The sequence below is a fragment of the Tachyglossus aculeatus genome, chromosome 1, assembly GCF_015852505.1.
Source record: "Tachyglossus aculeatus isolate mTacAcu1 chromosome 1, mTacAcu1.pri, whole genome shotgun sequence".
Taxonomy (NCBI): Eukaryota; Metazoa; Chordata; class Mammalia; order Monotremata; family Tachyglossidae; genus Tachyglossus; species Tachyglossus aculeatus.
Genome location: NC_052066.1, coordinates 125,158,663 through 125,175,877, shown reverse-complemented (window position 1 = coordinate 125,175,877; position 17,215 = coordinate 125,158,663). Strand labels below are relative to the sequence as shown.

Here is a 17,215-nt window from a genome sequence, read left to right as displayed (position 1 = left end):
TTGAGCACTTACTGTGTGCAGAGCACTGTACTAAGTGCTTGAGAAGTACAAGTTAAAGGGCAGTCAGTCAGGAGGGACAGCAGCCGCCCCCCAGCAAGCTCCCACATAGTAAGGGCTTAACAAATACCAAAATTATTATTATTATTATTATTATATTTGAAATGCATAGTGAGTCTAGGAACAGTACAACTAGAGAATATGAATTACAAAACTTGGGTAACTGAGTACATTTATAGAGCTGTCTCACTTTGGGACAGAAGTGATCAGATTCTGGTTGGATGAGTTAGATGAAAAATGATGAAGACTATGCACTGTCAGGAGCTCCATTAACTTTTCAAAATGATCTGATTAGGACATAAACTTAAATTTAACAAATAAGGATAGTAAATTTGCTGCTTTAAATGCTCATGGATTTTTGTACTAGGCCATAAACCAAGCCCAATTTTATAGTTTACCGTTGCACCTTAGCGAACCCATCAAAGCTATATAATCATGTCCTATTTTTTCTTTTGTGAATGATAATTAGCCTTGCTAGTAAGTCACAATGTCGTCATTAAAGAGTAAGGCAACAAAAGGGAAACCTAGAATGAAGTTAGTTGTTTTTCATCCTCAGTAATTAAGTTTAGTTATGCCAATATTACTACGACTGATTATGAAGTCTGATATTTAAAAACAGGCATTTTATTGAAGCCTGGGCTTGAATATACTGTATTTGGCTCTTGCCATTGAATTGAATGTGGGGATATGAGTGACAGGAAAAATGAATGCGATCTGTTCTTATACATCACCATTTATCTAAAGACTATAAATTGTAAATCCATGAGGTTTCCTGTTTCATTGGATTTTTCATTTACATTTCTTAAGATATAATTAAATGAGAAACTAATTTTAGTATATGCATGGTGGTTTCTTAGGTCACATATTGACACAACTAAACTTGTGAACTAAGAAGCCACCATGGATATATTCAAATTAGTTTCTCATTTAATTACCTGAGAATAAATGAAAATGAAAAATCCAGTGAAACAGGAAGGCTTGTGGATTTCAAATTTACAGTCTTTAGATGAATGGTGGTGTGAAAGAAAGGATCTCATTCTTGTTTCCTGTCACAAAGACCCCTTTCAATTCAATCAATGGCAAGAACCAAATACAGTATATCTGAGCCCACGGTTCTATTTTAAAATATTTCATAAAAACTAATGATAATAAATGTGTTATAACTGTGTGAAGAACATCTCTGGTAGTAATCATGAGACTTAAATGTAAAAGTGGTTAAAAGCGAAATATTTTTCCAATTATTCAAAACAAATCTTTTTATTTTATTTTATAGGGCATCTGTACCACGACCACTGCATTTTTACACTTCTTTTTCTTGGCTTCATTCTGTTGGGTTTTGACAGAAGCTTGGCAGTCATATATGGCTGTAACAGGAAAAATTCGAACCCGACTCATAAGGAAACGCTTTTTGTGCCTTGGATGGGGTAAGCATATTAAAAATACCGTTTTTCTAAATTGAATTTGTAAGATAATATTGTAAAGGTGGAGAAAAATTATACCAGCCCCTGTAATTTCTGAAAGCAATTTTGTATTAGGTTTGGCTAAGTTCAGACAGGAATCCTGAATGTGACACCGGTTATGTCTGCTTCAAAATGAGAAATAGGTATTAAATTGCTCAAACTGTTAGGTGTTTATGGACTAAAATGTGCATATGCTAAAAGGAAAATTCCTCTTGCCAGATTTTTCTCAAAATTTCTGTGGTCCCTTGGACAAAACATCATTTTAAAAGCAGAGTGTATGACTGGGACTCAGGCACTTAGAAATTTTCAGTTTTATCACATGCAGGAGTATAACTGGTGTGGCTCAAGGTGGATTTTGAGTGAAAGGTCCATTTCTATGACATTTCATCACATTGAAACATTCATATTTAGTAATCTGTTTTCATAGCTCTACATTTTCTATAAATCAGTACAATCCACTCCTCTCCATACCCGCTAATCCCCAATAGCAAAAAAATAAAAATAAAAAGGAAAAAAAAACCCAACCTAAAAACAAACAATGGCTCTCTGCTCTCAATTTGCTTTAAATCAATTTCAAATAGAGTGGTAACCTAGCAACATCATAGCAACACACAGGTCTGAAAACACATATTTCCCTATGGTACTATCCTATTGGAAAGTGAAAATTTGCAGTGAAACTAGGCTTAGTACAATGATACCTCCCACTTAATATTTTTCTGTTTTGGAGTCCTTGACTTCAAAAAGACATAAGGTCTTAATCTAACAGTAACCATTGTTTGTTTGTGCTTTTTCCAGGGTTACCAGCATTAGTCGTGGCAATATCAGTAGGCTTTACCAGGACAAAAGGATATGGCACTGATCACTAGTAAGTCCGGTTCCCAAGGATAAATCATGGGACTAATTTATTAAACTGTTAAATGGATCCAATTAGCAAGCTCCTTATTTACTAATGACTCATTCGGGGTGGGGTTTGGGAGAATTTGTGACAGGCAGAGACAACCATCAGTTGGTCTTTCAGCAATGGACCAAGCTTAGGTCTTCTACCCTAGCTGAGCTACCTGCATGGGGACTACAGTCCCTCTGGCTCCTTACACTAAGGGCAGAGCAGTGTATCAATCAATCAATCAATCAATCGTATTTATTGAGCGCTTACTATGTGCAGAGCACTGTACTAAGCGCTTGGGAAGTACAAATTGGCATCACATAGAGACAGTCCCTACCCAACAGTGGGCTCACAGTCTAAAAGGGGGAGACAGAGAACAGAACCAAACATACCAACAAAATAAAATAAGTAGGATAGAAATGTACAAGTAAAATAAATAAATAAATAAATAGAGTAATAAATAAATAAATAGAGTAATATCACCTAAGGGCAAAGGCATTCTACCTGAATCCAAGCACCATCAGGTGGCTAGCTGATCCTCTCAAAACAGTTTTATAGTTTGTCTCTTTAGAAACCAACATTGCATTCTCAGTAAGCGCTCAATAAATGTGATTGATTGATTGATTGAGCTCAGTGGGGAAAGGAGTGGAAGTAAGTTGGTAGTAGAAAGCTGATTGCCTTAAACCCATTAGTATTTGCAGCTTGCTACAGAGATGTGTGAGCATCCATTGGAATCTACTGGGTTGAGACATTTTATAGCTTGATTTGTTTCTAACAAGTCCAAAGTTTTGAAGGGTCAGGGACAACTTGTCCCCTTTCTACCACCTTATTCCCCAGTGACGTAGTCACAGGACCCCTGCCATCGACCCCCAGCCCCCGTCCTCCTCCTGGCCTGGAATGCCCTCCCTCTGCACATCTGCCAAACTAGCTCTCTTCCTCCCTTCAAAGCTCTACTGAGAACTCACCTCCTCCAGGAGGCCTTCCCAGACTGAGCCCCCTCCTTCCTCTCCCACTCCTCTCCTCCCCATCCCCCCTCCCCTACCTTCTTCCCCTCCCCATAGCACCTGTATATATGTCTGTACAGATTTATTACTCTATTTATTTTACTTGTACATATTTACTATTCTATTTGTTTTATTTTGTTAATATTTGTTGTTTTGTTGTCTGTCTCCCCCTTCTAGACTGTGAGCCCATTATTGGGTAGGGACCATCTCTATATATTGCCAACTTGTACTTCCCAAGTGCCTAGTACAGTGCTCTGCACACAGTAAGCACTCAAATACAGTTGAATGAATGAATAAATCCCCCGTTTATGCGAGATACATGGTATCCTGAAAATGGTAGCTTGTGAAAATGATCAGGTTTCTTGTCCCATTGAAGCTCTCCCATGAAAGTGGACAGTTATGCTTCCTTTCATAGGTTATTTCCTGGTGTGTTTCACTGAGCGTTTAGACAAAGCTTCACTTTACAGCTGTATTTGGGTCCTTCGGCATGATTTTAAAGTATGCTATTGCTTTCTCAAGTCTTGCTTTGTAACAATTCTTATAGCAATTCTTATTTTGAAGTTTTATACCGGGAGGAGACATTTTAAAAGGCCTCCCTTGCTCTGAAACACTTTAACAGATTACTCTGCCCAGAAATCTTCAAGTATGTTGGCAGGATTTCTCTTTCCTCTGGGCTTCATTTCTAGTGTACATCTGCCTGTGTACTCTTTAAGCACATCACATGGGCAAGATACAGACCAGACCTATTTTGGGGTTCCACTATGCAATGTGAGAACTGGTTTCTAGACCTAAAGGTTTTTCTGGGAAATCAAAGTTAATTTCAATCTATTTTAGAATCTAATCATTGAAATAAACAGATGCATTTGATTTTTATATGCAAATCCTATTTTCCATGCATTTACTCAGTATGCTAGAAAATTAGAAGGTGAAAGCTTGCAAAATCTTAGGAGGACTACTGGGCTACTTTTAAATAATTTCCTTCAAGTACATCAAAATGCTTGAAGAAGAGCAGGTAAATGGCATGTTAAAGTTTCACAAACAAGCTATCTGCTAAAAATTGCATTTAGTACATTTTGAAACCTGTGAAAAATATCATTTTTCAAACAAATTCAGGAGACTTTGAACTGAAAAGTGTCTCAATTAACTAATGGTATTTACTGTTTGGAGAGTACTGTACTACGTCTTGAGAGAGTACAATACAGTTGGTAGACATGATCCCTGTCCACAAAGACCTTACAATCAATCTAGTGGGGGAGACAGACATCAAAATAAATTCCATATAGAGTAAGCAACATAGTTTAAAGATAGGCACATAAGTGTTCTAGGAGTGAAGCTAAGTATCAGTGCTTGCATAGGTGACATAGAAGGAAGGGAGAGTGTGGTGGTAGATAAGATGCTAGGGAAGGCTTTCTGGTGGAGATATTATTATTATCATTATTATTAATATTATTATTATTATGGTATTTGTTAAGCACATACTATGTGGCAAGCCCTGTTCTAAGTGCTGGGTTAGATTCAAGGTAATCAGATTATCTCACGTGGGGCTCACAGTTTTAATCCCCATTTTACAGATGAGGTAACTAAGACCCAGAGAAGTTGAGGTTTGCCCAAGTTCACATGGTAGGCTTGAAAATCGGGATAGGTGGCCTCTCAGATATGAAGGTGGGATAGGGTATGAGCAAGGGACAATAAGTAGATTCATCATGATAAAGGAGTGAAGTGTGCAGGTTGGGTTGTACTGGACTGAGGATAGGAAGGAGAGAGAGATGAGGAGTTTCTGCTTTAGGCAGAATTGTATGAACGTTCATTGGAGGTTTTCACGGAGTGGGGAGAAATGTGATCCAAACAGCAAAGCGTAGCCTAGAATTTGAGGGTAGACTGGAGACAAATAAATTGGCAAAGGGACTGATGCAGTTGTGGAAGCAGGATTTGAGCATATGGCAAGTGCTTTGACCACTTTGATGGAAAGTTTGGATGGAGAGGAAGGGCGATTTCAAGAAATGTTGTAGAGGTAGAATCAACAGGATTTGTTAATAGACTTAATTTGTGGATTGACTGAGAGAGATATGTAGACTTGGGGCTCACAGTCTTAATCCCCATTTTACAGATGAGGTAACTGAGGCACAGAGAAGTTAAGTGGCTTGTCCAAGGTCACACAGCTGACAAGTGGTGGAGCCAGGATTTGAACCCATTACCTCTGACTCCCACTGAGCCATGCTGCTTCTGTTTTGGACGGGTTAAGTCTGAGTTGTCGAGGATTATCCAAGTACAGATGTCCTGAAGGCAGAGATGCAAGATTGCCAGGAAGGGGAGAAGTAGGGACTGGCCAAGTTGATTTGAGTCATCCATGTGGAGATGGTAATTGAAGCCATGGGAGTGGTTATGAATGAAGAGTAGAAGAGGACCTAGAACTGACCCTTGAGGCTCTCCAACAGTTTGCTGGTGAGAGGCAGAAGAGGACCCAGCCAAAAAGACCAAGAAGAATGGCCAGAGTGGTAGAGGGACATTTCTCTGAAAGTGTAATATTTTTCCCCAAACTGAAGTGCTGTAAAGAGTATAGTCATAAAACAGAACTGCCATTTTAGTAAGAATTATGGCATTGCTAATGGAATGTTTCAATTCAAACCTTTTCCACTTACATTATTTTGCTTGTACCTTTAAAATTTTTCAGAAACTCAGGGAGAGGGAGAGAGAAACTGAATTTATTTGCATTACTTTGATGGTTTATTGCTCACTGTTAATTTTTGTTAGTCCTTATCTAATGTTCTTTACAGCTGCTGGCTGTCTCTTGAAGGAGGACTACTCTATGCTTTTGTTGGACCCGCAGCTGCTGTGGTCTTGGTAAATATCACACTCATTTTCTCACTTTACTTTGTTCTTAGCCAGAGAAGATGAGTTTAGGGGAATTAGTTCACAAACAGTTTTGTATTCATTCCATTCCATATTATTTTGATTGGACAAAATGCTAAACAATAGGACACACGTAATGAAAAACAGTTTTTACTACAAATCCTGGATTTTATTCGAGTTAAGGCATGGTCTTCTGAGGGATGTATTGATCTAGCATTTCATTATAAAGTTCTAAAGGTTTGTTTTTGTTGTTTTATCTGTGCTTGTCTATAGACTTGTTGGTCTAAATATCTCTCTTCAGGGGTCCAGGTACTACTAACTACTAACTGTAATAGCAGGAGTAAAGACATTTGTTAAACACAAAAGGATTTTGGAATTTATTTTACGAACCTTCAGATATCCTTCAAATATTTAACTCAAAAGCAGCTAAAAATATGAATGTCTTTTCTATTATAAATTTGCCTCTCTAAATGAGGACTTCTAAATTTACTAGTTCCAAATCTCCTTTCTCCAATAAATCTTGGAAGAGAGTTAGGAAGGAAAGACACATCCTGGAGGATTAAATGCAAAGGTTCATATCTCTGTACGATTAGGTTTCTAATTAGAAAATTATTTCATGGTATCTACAATGACTCATGCAATAAATAAGTAGAAAATGATCCTTCCCCATCATTCTACTCTGTGACTTTTAGCTTTTCAATTCTCAAATATGATATTGAAAAAAAAGTTAAAATTATCCCAGATGTATAGAGGAGACTGTTAAGTAGGGTCACTAGAAAAAACAGTCAAAATTACATACACTTGTAGAATTTTAACAGAATACTGAATTTCAAACAAAGATCCATAAGGCCTTTGAATGTCCTAGGTACCTAACAAGGAGGTCACTACATACGCTCTTCACGGGGGTAAAGGAAATAAGAAATTTCCTTTGTCCCTCCTATCTTCTCTGATGTTACCAATTATTATAGGAAATGAATTAAACACTAGTTGCATTTGGGATTGAATGAAAGTTTAATGGAATCTCTTCAAAGCTGACCCAAACACTGTCCATGGCCTAAGATATTTCTCCTCATTGAAGTCTGATCACCTAGAATTCAGACACCCTGATTAAATGAATTTTAGGACAGTCAACTAACTGCAGTATGAACTTGACCTACAAACCTCATTGTCTCAGTATTTTCTATTGATAAGGATTTTGTAAATCTGTAGATCCAAAGGTGAGGATTAGTTACTATTAAAAATTCCTTTATAGCATTTGTATTCCTTTACAAAACTTTAGCTTTGACTCTGTATACATTTCAGGAAACAGAATCTGGAGAAGAGGAAAAGCAAAGCACACCCATTTATGTATACAATCTATTTATGTGTACAATGTATTCATTACAAAAAGGGCCCGGAACAACCCCTGTTCTGATGGATGTTTATGATGGATGAAGTGTAGGATGGCCTTATCACTTTTCCTAATACAGGAACTTTCTTAAATTAGAAAGAGCTCATCCTACCTTTAATAATCTAATCCTACATGAAAAGATAAAGGATTTTTTTAATGATATTTGTTAAGCACCTACTGTGTGCCAGGCTCTATATGAAGCACTGGGGTACATACAAGATAAGTAGGTAGGCACAATTTATATCAATCAATCAATTGTATTTAGTGAGTGCTTACTGTGTGCAGAGCACTGTACTAAGCGCTTGGGAAGTACAAGTTGGCAACATATAGAGACAGTCCCTACCCAACAGTGGGCTCACAGTCTAAAAGGGGGAGATGGAGAACAAAACCAAACATATTAATAAAACGAATAGAATAGATATGTACAAGTAAAATAAATAAATAAATAAATTGAATAATAAATATGTACAAACGTACATACATATGGGTTCAAAGTCATAATCCCCAAAGTCACATAGCAGACAAGTAGTGAAATCAGGATTAGAACCCAGGTCCTTCTGACTCCAGGCCTATGCTCTATCCACTAGGCCATGATGCTTCTCAGTCTTTCACTGGGAGAATAAAAATAAAAGATATAAAATGCTGAATGGAGCATCCTGAAGAAATTAAATTATCAGATGATCTTCATTTATAAAGGCATTTGAGAGGTTCCTTCCAGGTTTATCCTTTAGGTGGCAGAGGATGAATTTTGAAATTTAGTAATTGGCTGTGAAATGTTTCAAATCTATGTATTTGAAATATTTAACTAGCAGTTTCCAATTAAAATGATTCAATGTTGCTTTGGGCATAAACCACCAAATACCCACTGAAAAGTGTTTCAAATCATAGTGTAAACTGTAATTCTGACTTGCTTGTAAATTGATGAAAGAACATTTTCAAGAAAATAGGTTTACTTGTTCCCCTTCACTGTCATTGGAAGGTTAACTCTTGTTTCTATTTGACAGGTCAACATGGTGATTGGCATTTTGGTATTTAATAAACTTGTTTCCAGAGATGGAATCCTAGATAAAAAGCTCAAACACAGAGCCGGGTAAGCTGTGATTGGTATACATTTTGAATGTTCTTTAGAAGAGTATTGCTTGTTTCCAGTTGTGGATATTCACCCAATACATTTTACTGTGCTCTGAATCTTGTTCTTGATATACTGCCTTGTCCAGCAGATTCCATTTATTTCAAAAGTTGCAGTTGTGCTCTCCTCAAGGACTTTGACCCATAGCTAAACATAATAAAACACAAAAACCAAAGTATTAAGTCAATTGGTAAACTGATTAAACATTATGAAGCCTGGGGGGAAGCATGTAATGTAAATGTCTGTGAAGGTTGTGTCCAAATTCTATTGCTTCCTTGGGAAGGGCAGAAGGATTAGTTAGGGATGACGCATTTGTTGGCTGGTGGTAAAATGAATTCATGGCTTTCTACAGTGAGATATTGGCACTAACTGAAGGCTCTTCCCTGGGCTCCTTTATCATATGCTATTTTTGCTCTTTCTCCTTTTTGTATCTTTTTGACTATCCCCTGGAAAAAACAATATTTCTTGGTTTTCATATTACTCATCGTTACTCTAAATTAATACTGCTGTTATTGTAATTGTATACTCTTCATTCCATCATATTTATTGAACATTTACTATGTACAGAGCACTGTACTAAGCACTTGGAAAGTACAGTTCGGAAACATCTAATGGTTTAATGACATTTAAATGAAGAGCAATATCACTTGTATATTCTAAGATTACACTTTCACCCTATTTAGGTTTATTCATTTATTTAATAGTATTTATTGAGAGCTTACTGTGTGCAAAGCAATGTACTATGCACTTGGGATAGTATAGTATAATAATAAATAGGCATATTCCCTGCCCACATCGAACTTATAGCTTAAAGGGGGAGACAGACGTTAATAAATAAATAAATTACAGATATGTACACAAGTGCTGTGGGCCAGGTGGGGAGATGAATAAAGGGAGCAAGTTAGGGCGATTCATTCATTCATTCATATAACCGTATTTATTGAGCACTTACTGTGTAAAAAGCACTGTACTAAGTGCTTGGGAGAGTACAATACAACAACAAGCAGGGACATTCCCTGCTCACAATGAGCTGAAAATGGAGTAGGAAAAGAGTAAAGGAGGGCTTGGTCAGGGAAGGCCTCTTGGAGGAGATGTGCCTTCAATAAGGCTTAGAGTGGATGAGAGTAATCTTCTGTGGGATATTAGTTCATAGAACTATGAGTGACACATCAATACCTTCTTTGCTTTTCTTTCATTAGTAAAATATTCTGTATCTTTCCTTTTCTTATTTTTTTTCTCCTTTTCAGAAAGAAATGAAATCTCAAATTCAAGCTTGTTTTACAATTGTTCCACCTGTTTTCTTTCATAACATACAAGTATTTTGGATTATGGAACAGAAGTTTATTTTATTATTAGTGAGAATTTTGTAGTCTCTATCTGTCTGTTATCTATGTAATAGTTCACTGTGAAAATAGTGCAAGTAGCTTCCAGATCACTTCTTTTCTACTTAGCAGTACATAAAATGCCAGTGTGCAACAATTTTAATGGGGAATTAATCATATTTATTGAATGATTACTGTGTGCAAGGCATTTTACTAAGCACTTGGGAAAGAGTTGGTAGACAAGATTCCTGTCCACAAGGAGCTTACAGTACTCAAGGGGAGCCAAATATTAAGTACATTATGAGTAGAAGAAAGAGTAGAGTATTAAAACATCTCCTGGAAGGGATGTGATTTTAGGAGAATTTGTAAGATGGGGATAGGGATGGTGTGCCAGATATGAAGGAGGAGGGAGTTCCAGACCTAAGGGAAAATGTGGGCAAGGATCACTTGTGGGTAGATAAGACAGAAGAACAGAGAATAGGTTGGTGTTAGGTAGCTATAAGAGATCATCAAGGTTAGGTATTATTATTGTTATTGTTATTATCATATTTGTTAAATGCTTACTATGTGTCAAGTACTAAGTTAATCAGGTTGGACAAAGCTCTTTCCCACATGGGTCTCACAGTCTATGAAGGCATTAAATCCTTATTTTAATAATAATAACAATTGTGGTATTTAAGTGCTTACTATGAGGCAGGCACACTGTTCTAAGTGATGTGGTGGATACAAACAAATCGGATCACAGTCTCAATCCCCATTTTACCGATGAGGGAACTAAGGCACAGAGAAGTGAAGTGATTTGCCTAAGGTCACACAGCAGACAACTGGCAGAGCTGTTATTAGAACTCATGACCTTCTGACTCCCAAGCCCATGCTCTATCCACTACGCCATGCTTAGCTGAGAACACTGAGGCACAAAGTTAAGTTAGTTGCCCAAGGTCTCACAGCAGACACCTGGCAGAGCTGGGATTAGAACCCAGATCTCCTGACAAGCCTATGCTTTCTCCACTAGGCCATCTGCTTCTCATGGTAGGAAGGAGAGAGCTACTGATTGCTTCAAAACCAATGATAACGAGTTTCTGTTTGATGTGGAGGTGGATGAACCACCACTGGAGGTTCTTGAGCAGTTGGGTGATGTGGAGTGATTTTTTTTTTTTATAAAGTACCTAGGCTGAAGAGTGAAATAAGGACTGGGGAGGGGGAGAGACAGAATGCAGGGAGCTCAAAGTGTAGGCTGATAGAGGATTCGCAGAGGGTAATGAGTGCTTGGATTAGAGTGGTAGCAGTTTGGATAGAGAGGAAAGAGCAGATTCTAGAGATCTTGTGAAGTTAGGATCAATCAATCATATTTATTGAGTGCTAACTGTGTGCAGAGCACTTGGGAATGTACAATATAACAGAGTTGGTAGACACATCCCTTGTCCACAAGGAATTTATAATCTAGAGGAGGCAACAGGATTTTGTAATAAATTGACTGGGTGGATTGAGTGAGAGAGATGAGTCGAAGAAATGCCAAGGTTATGGGCTTGTGAGACAAGAAGGATGTTGTTGCTGTCAAGGGGAGGAAAGTGATTGGGTGGGAAGACAAGTACTTCTGCCTGACATGTTAAGTTTGATGTGTCAAAGGGTCACCCAAGTAGAGATGCCTTGAAGGCAGGAGGAAGTACAATACTGCAGAGAATGAGAGAGGGAAGAGTTGGAGAGAGAGATTTGGGAATCTCCATGTAGAGATGGTAGTTAAAGCTGTAGGAGCAAATGAGTTTTCCAAGGTAATGGGTGTAGAGTGGAATGGGAATCCATGCCTCAGTGCTGATAAAATATTTAGGGGATTTTTCAAAGAAATAACAGCACTGCAAGCATGGAGCAGACTCAGATTCTTGAACAAATGAATCAGAATTACCTTTCCCTGACCTAAAAGTGCTCTACTCTATTATCCAAGGTAAAGAATGGGAAATGATGATCGTTAATTTACATATGTTCTTAGGAGAATGGGAAAAGAACAAGATTATACAACCCAACCCTTGTACCTTGATCAAACACACAAAGTTTAGGATCAGTGACAGAGATCATGAGTTGTTTAAGCATCTAATAATAATAATAATAATAATAATAATGGCATTTATTAAGCGCTTACTATGTGCAAAGCACTGTTCTAAGTGCTGGAGCGATTACAAGGTGCTCAGGTTGTCCCACGGGGGGCTCACAGTCTTAATCCCCATTTTACAGATGAGGTAACTGAGGCACAGAGAAGTCAAGTGACTTGCCCAAAGTCGCACAGCTGACAATTGGCGGAGCTGGAATTTGAACCCATGAACCCATGACCTCTGACTCCAAAGCCCGAGCTCTTCCCACTGAGCCATGCTGCTTCTCTAATGAGAAACACTGTGGCCTATTGGAGAGAGTAGGAACTTGGGAGTCAGAAGGACCAGGGTTCTAATTGCAACTGTGCCAGGTGTCATCTGTGGGCCCTTGGGCAAGTCACTTTACTTTTCTGGGCCTCAGTTATCTCATCTGTAAAACAGGATTAAGACAGCCTATGTGGGGATTACCACATAGGTACAGGAACTGCAACCTATCTGATCAGCTTGTATCTACTCCAGCACTTAGTACAGTGCCTGCCTGGCACTTAAGTGCTTAACAATTACCACAATTATTAAGTGTGATTATATTCAATTGGTCAATAACATGCATCAAGCATCCTGGTTTGGGGTAAAGTACTATCTTAAGAACTTTGGGGACTAATATCAGAAGACAAAGTTTAACAAGTGTATCACTAATGAGTGAAATCAAAAAAGCACAAATAGCAAAAGCACATCCCTCTCATTCAGCCAGCATATTTTACCTGTTACCAAATTCTGTCATTGACTACCTTCCCAACATCTCTTCATCCAAACTGCTACAATGCTGTTGCAAGCACTTGCATCCCACCTCGACTACTGAATCAGCCTCCTCAGTGTCCGCTCTGCTGTCTGTCTTTCCCCTCTCCAGTCCATACTTCACTCTGCTGCCCACGTCAATTTTCTAAAACACTTCTCAGTCCAAATCCTAACATCTCCTTAGAAACTTCCATTGGTTCCCCTTACATATCTGTAACCAACAGAAACTTCTTAAAGTACATTTTAATACACCCAAGTTTCTTAGCCCCTTCCTACCTTAGCTCACTAATCACCTACTACAAACCAACCCAAACACTTCATTTTTTAATGCCAACCTACTCTGTACATCACCCTTATCTGTATCGCTGAGGTCCCCTTGTCCATGTTCTCCTGACCTGGAAACCCCTGCCCCTTCATATCTGACTGATGGAAGAACAGCAGCACATTTTGAGCTTGGATGGGCAGAGATTCACACTGCCCCAGAGGATGAAATTTGCATGGGAAGGGCTATGACAATATCCAAATCCTGGTTTTGAAGGAAGGTTCTACACTGGGCAAAAGAAGGGTGAAAGTCACATAAAAGTTATTTAAACTGTGAGTCACAGGTGAACAGAGTTCAATCTAATATTCTTGTATCTGCCCCAGCAATTAGTACAGTGATTGGCACATAATAAGCACTTAATAAATACTAAAATCACTATTAATCATTATAAAAAATCATGTAAAGATAGCCATAGCCACTAGGCACCCAAAAACTGTTTAACAATTGCTCTTTAGCTGGGGGTCAAAAGGGAAACCCTACAGAAAAAAAAAACAACCTTTGATATGACTACAGAAACATACTACAGATATGTAGAATCCATTGGCACCATCAGAAATAATGCAAATGTGCATGACTGATATGCCATAAGATAAGAAAATATAGATCAATTTTTCATTTTTTGCTTTGGAAAAAACAGAAATAGTATCAAGTTTTTTCAGCTTTTTATTTCAGTTTAATGGCATTTGAAAACAGATTTTTGAGAGATTAAATTGGGTGAAAAGCCAAATCCTAAACATCATGATGGTAAAACCACAGAGAGGTTAGAAGTTCTAGAGTTGGCAGCTACCTATTTAAAATCTTCTCACTTGAATACACTATAAAGTATATAATATATAATATAATCTGACTGAAATTCTTTACTCTTAATTGTTCAATGGTAATCTATATGTGCTCAGTCAATTAGTAGGGTTACGATAAGAATATAGATTTACTTTGGGCTCACATTATAAAAAGTGCAAGACAAATATTTATGCAGAAATTTCTTCAGAAATTGATTTGGGACCACTTCTCATTGTATATTTTGCAGTGTAAGAGGAAAATTGAAAGCTTGAAATGGGAACTAGTAAACATGCCAAAAGGATTTCTCCTTTTTGTTAGAAACTGAAAAGAGGATAAAAAGGAAGGCGTAGATGATAAAAATGTTCTAAATTAGGCGTTTACTTAATTTGAATTATCAGTTATAATTTGAGTAATTAAATACATTCATGAAATAAAATGTTTTGGGATTGAAATAAGAAACATTTTGTGTTAATTGTCACAGCCAGAGAAAATACCTACCTTGTCATTTTTCCCTATTTGCCTGTCTCATCTGCATCATCCAGTGCTTCAGCTGAAATTTTCTGTAGTGAAAAAATTTTAAGTCAATACTTGGTGCTTTTCTGTTTGAGAATAAGATCCTGTTTGAGAATAAGGGTGATCACATTGATATATTGAGAGCAGAGAATAAAAGGGAAAAAATTAGAGGTTTGGGAGTTTTCCTTTAATCCCAAAGTAGAATATTAGTACCACACTTTTCTTCTAAGGAATAAAACGTGCTTTGTTGTGTAGCTCTGTACTAGTTTCTCCTCAAATAGTAGCCTTCCATGAGGCTTGCCGTGGAGTTCGGTTCCAAACAAAGACCGAGACCATATCTACCAGGCACTCAGGGCACTGAGACCCTAGTAAAAGCAAAACATTTTCCCAAGTAATTCAGATACTTCAAGGAAAAATGTGATGTTCCCTAATTTATCTAGGCAGCTGTGTTGCCACAGCCATGATGAGAGCAAATACCTTCTGGGGATTATACGGTCCAATGTCTAAAGGGAAAAGCATGCTTCCCTGCTCTGCATTTTGGCTCAGACTGATATTTCAGTATATTGTATTAGTGAGCCAAGTGTCAGCTACAAAAATATTCTGAACCAAGCTCCCTCCCTTTTTTTCCAATTGTCCCTACCTCCAGTTGCTACTACTGAATTCAAACTGCAGTTGGCTTAGAAGGTTCCAGTATGACATAGGAACACCCAAAACCACTACCAAAAATGCTGTCCAAGTAGTGCTATCCAGATGGCACAAGAGTATTAATATGCTACTTAATGCAAAAATAACAAAATTTTTGCTGTCCCATGATATCTTACTTTATACTATTATATCCTGTTTCCTCTCTCCCAAAATTGTGAAGGTTGTATTTTGTTGATGCCCAGAATCTCAATCAGAAATTAAACATCCTTGAGTTTCCATATCCTTCTCCTGGACACTTTATTATTCCCATCTTTCAAATTATCTTAGCCACATTTCCCATGAAATATGAGGGGGTCCCGGAATTATTTCCTCCCAACAGTAACAATCTGCAGCAACAACATGGCTAGTGGAAAAAACCCTAGCCTGGGAGTCGGAGGAACTGGGTTATAATCCTTGCTCTATCACTTGTATGCTGTGAGACCTTGAGCCAAACAGTTTCTCTCACTAAATGCATTATTACTATTATTATTATTATCATTATTGTTATCATCATCATTATATTTAAGCTCCTTCTCTGTATGTGGCAAGCACTATTCTAAATGCTGGGATAGATATGTTAATCAGGTAAAACAAGGTCCCTGTCCCACATTCATTCATTCAATCATATTTATTGAGCGCTTACTGTGTGCAGAGCACTGTACTAAGTGCTTGGGAAGTACAAGTTAGCAACGTATAGAGCCGGTCCCTACCCAACAGCGGGCTCACAGTCTAAAAGGGGGAGACAGACAACAAAACATATTAACAAAATAAAATAAATAGAATAAATATGTACAAATAAAATAGAGTAATAAATACATACAAACATATATACACATGGAGCTCACAGTCTAAGTAGGAGGGAATACAGACATTGATGGGGGAACAGAAACACAGGGAATTTAGGTGACTTCTCTAAGTATACAGTAGGGAACTGGCAGAGCCAGGATCAGAATCTGTGCCCTCTAACTTCCAGGTCCCTCGCTGCTCTTTCCACATAGATAAACTGGGAATTCAGTCCCTTCTATCCCTCCTATTTGTGTCTACCCCAATGCTTAAAACAGTGTTTGACACATAGTGCTATTTGTAAAGTAGAAGGGGAAAAGGAGAACTAAGGCAAAGAGAAATTAAGTGACTTGTTGAGGATCACACAGCAAGCATTTGGCAGAGCCTGGATTAGAACCGAAGTCCTCTTATTCCCAGGCCCTTGCTCTTTCCACCAGGCCATGCTGCATCTCCAAACTAAGACCCAGGGGCCATTTTCAAATCAGTTGTCCTTGTATTTCTTTTCAGGGCTTAGTATAAGCCCTTAATATGAAGTCAATGCTTAATGACATACTTCTTGTTCAACACTACCTAAAGCATTTCCAGGTTTATTATTCCCTACCTCTCTTAACCACATCCTAGTTCAGTCATTTTTAGAGCACTGATCCTTATAAAGATAAAACAAACAAGCTAAACAATCATTTGGTTCAACCCTATGCAACTTACATATTTATATAATGAATTTAGCAATTGTATTATTTTCACTCTGTCTAATAACAGTTGTCTAATAACAATAACCACATCCCTTCTTTTTCCCATTCTCTTCCACTTGGTACTCGAATCCCTTTTCCCTTTATTGTGTCCTGATATTAAAATCCTATAAGTGATCCTTTTAATAACTTACTAATTCTGCCTCATTTTGGCCATGTTAGAAGATAAACTTGCTTACTCTTTTAAGCTTTGTTTGGGGAAAAAATTAAATTTGGTTAAGGAATAATAAAAAGTCTTTTAGTGAGTGATTATATGGTAGCAAGAAACTTACCTGAATAACTTGAAAGTGACCTGACAGTGCCTTTTTAAAGACCCCAAAGAAAAAACATCCTCTGGGAATCAGGATCTATTGAAGTAATTATAAAACTACTAAAAAATGTAAATTAAATTAGACTGCTTTTCTCATCATTAT

At 37.7% G+C, this 17,215-nt stretch overlaps 1 protein-coding gene across 3 annotated transcripts in view; it reads left to right on the top strand.

Moving 5' to 3' along the window:
* Nucleotides 1-17,215, top strand: part of ADGRB3 (adhesion G protein-coupled receptor B3) — a 705,027-nt gene that overhangs the window by 625,247 nt on the left and 62,565 nt on the right. For all 3 annotated transcript variants that reach the window (XM_038748665.1, XM_038748662.1, XM_038748664.1), the window contains exons 21-24: nucleotides 1,331-1,481; nucleotides 2,313-2,382; nucleotides 6,179-6,245; nucleotides 8,649-8,734. In XM_038748665.1, the coding sequence (XP_038604593.1) occupies nucleotides 1,331-1,481; nucleotides 2,313-2,382; nucleotides 6,179-6,245; nucleotides 8,649-8,734 (374 nt within the window). The remainder of the gene's footprint in view (nucleotides 1-1,330; nucleotides 1,482-2,312; nucleotides 2,383-6,178; nucleotides 6,246-8,648; nucleotides 8,735-17,215) is intronic.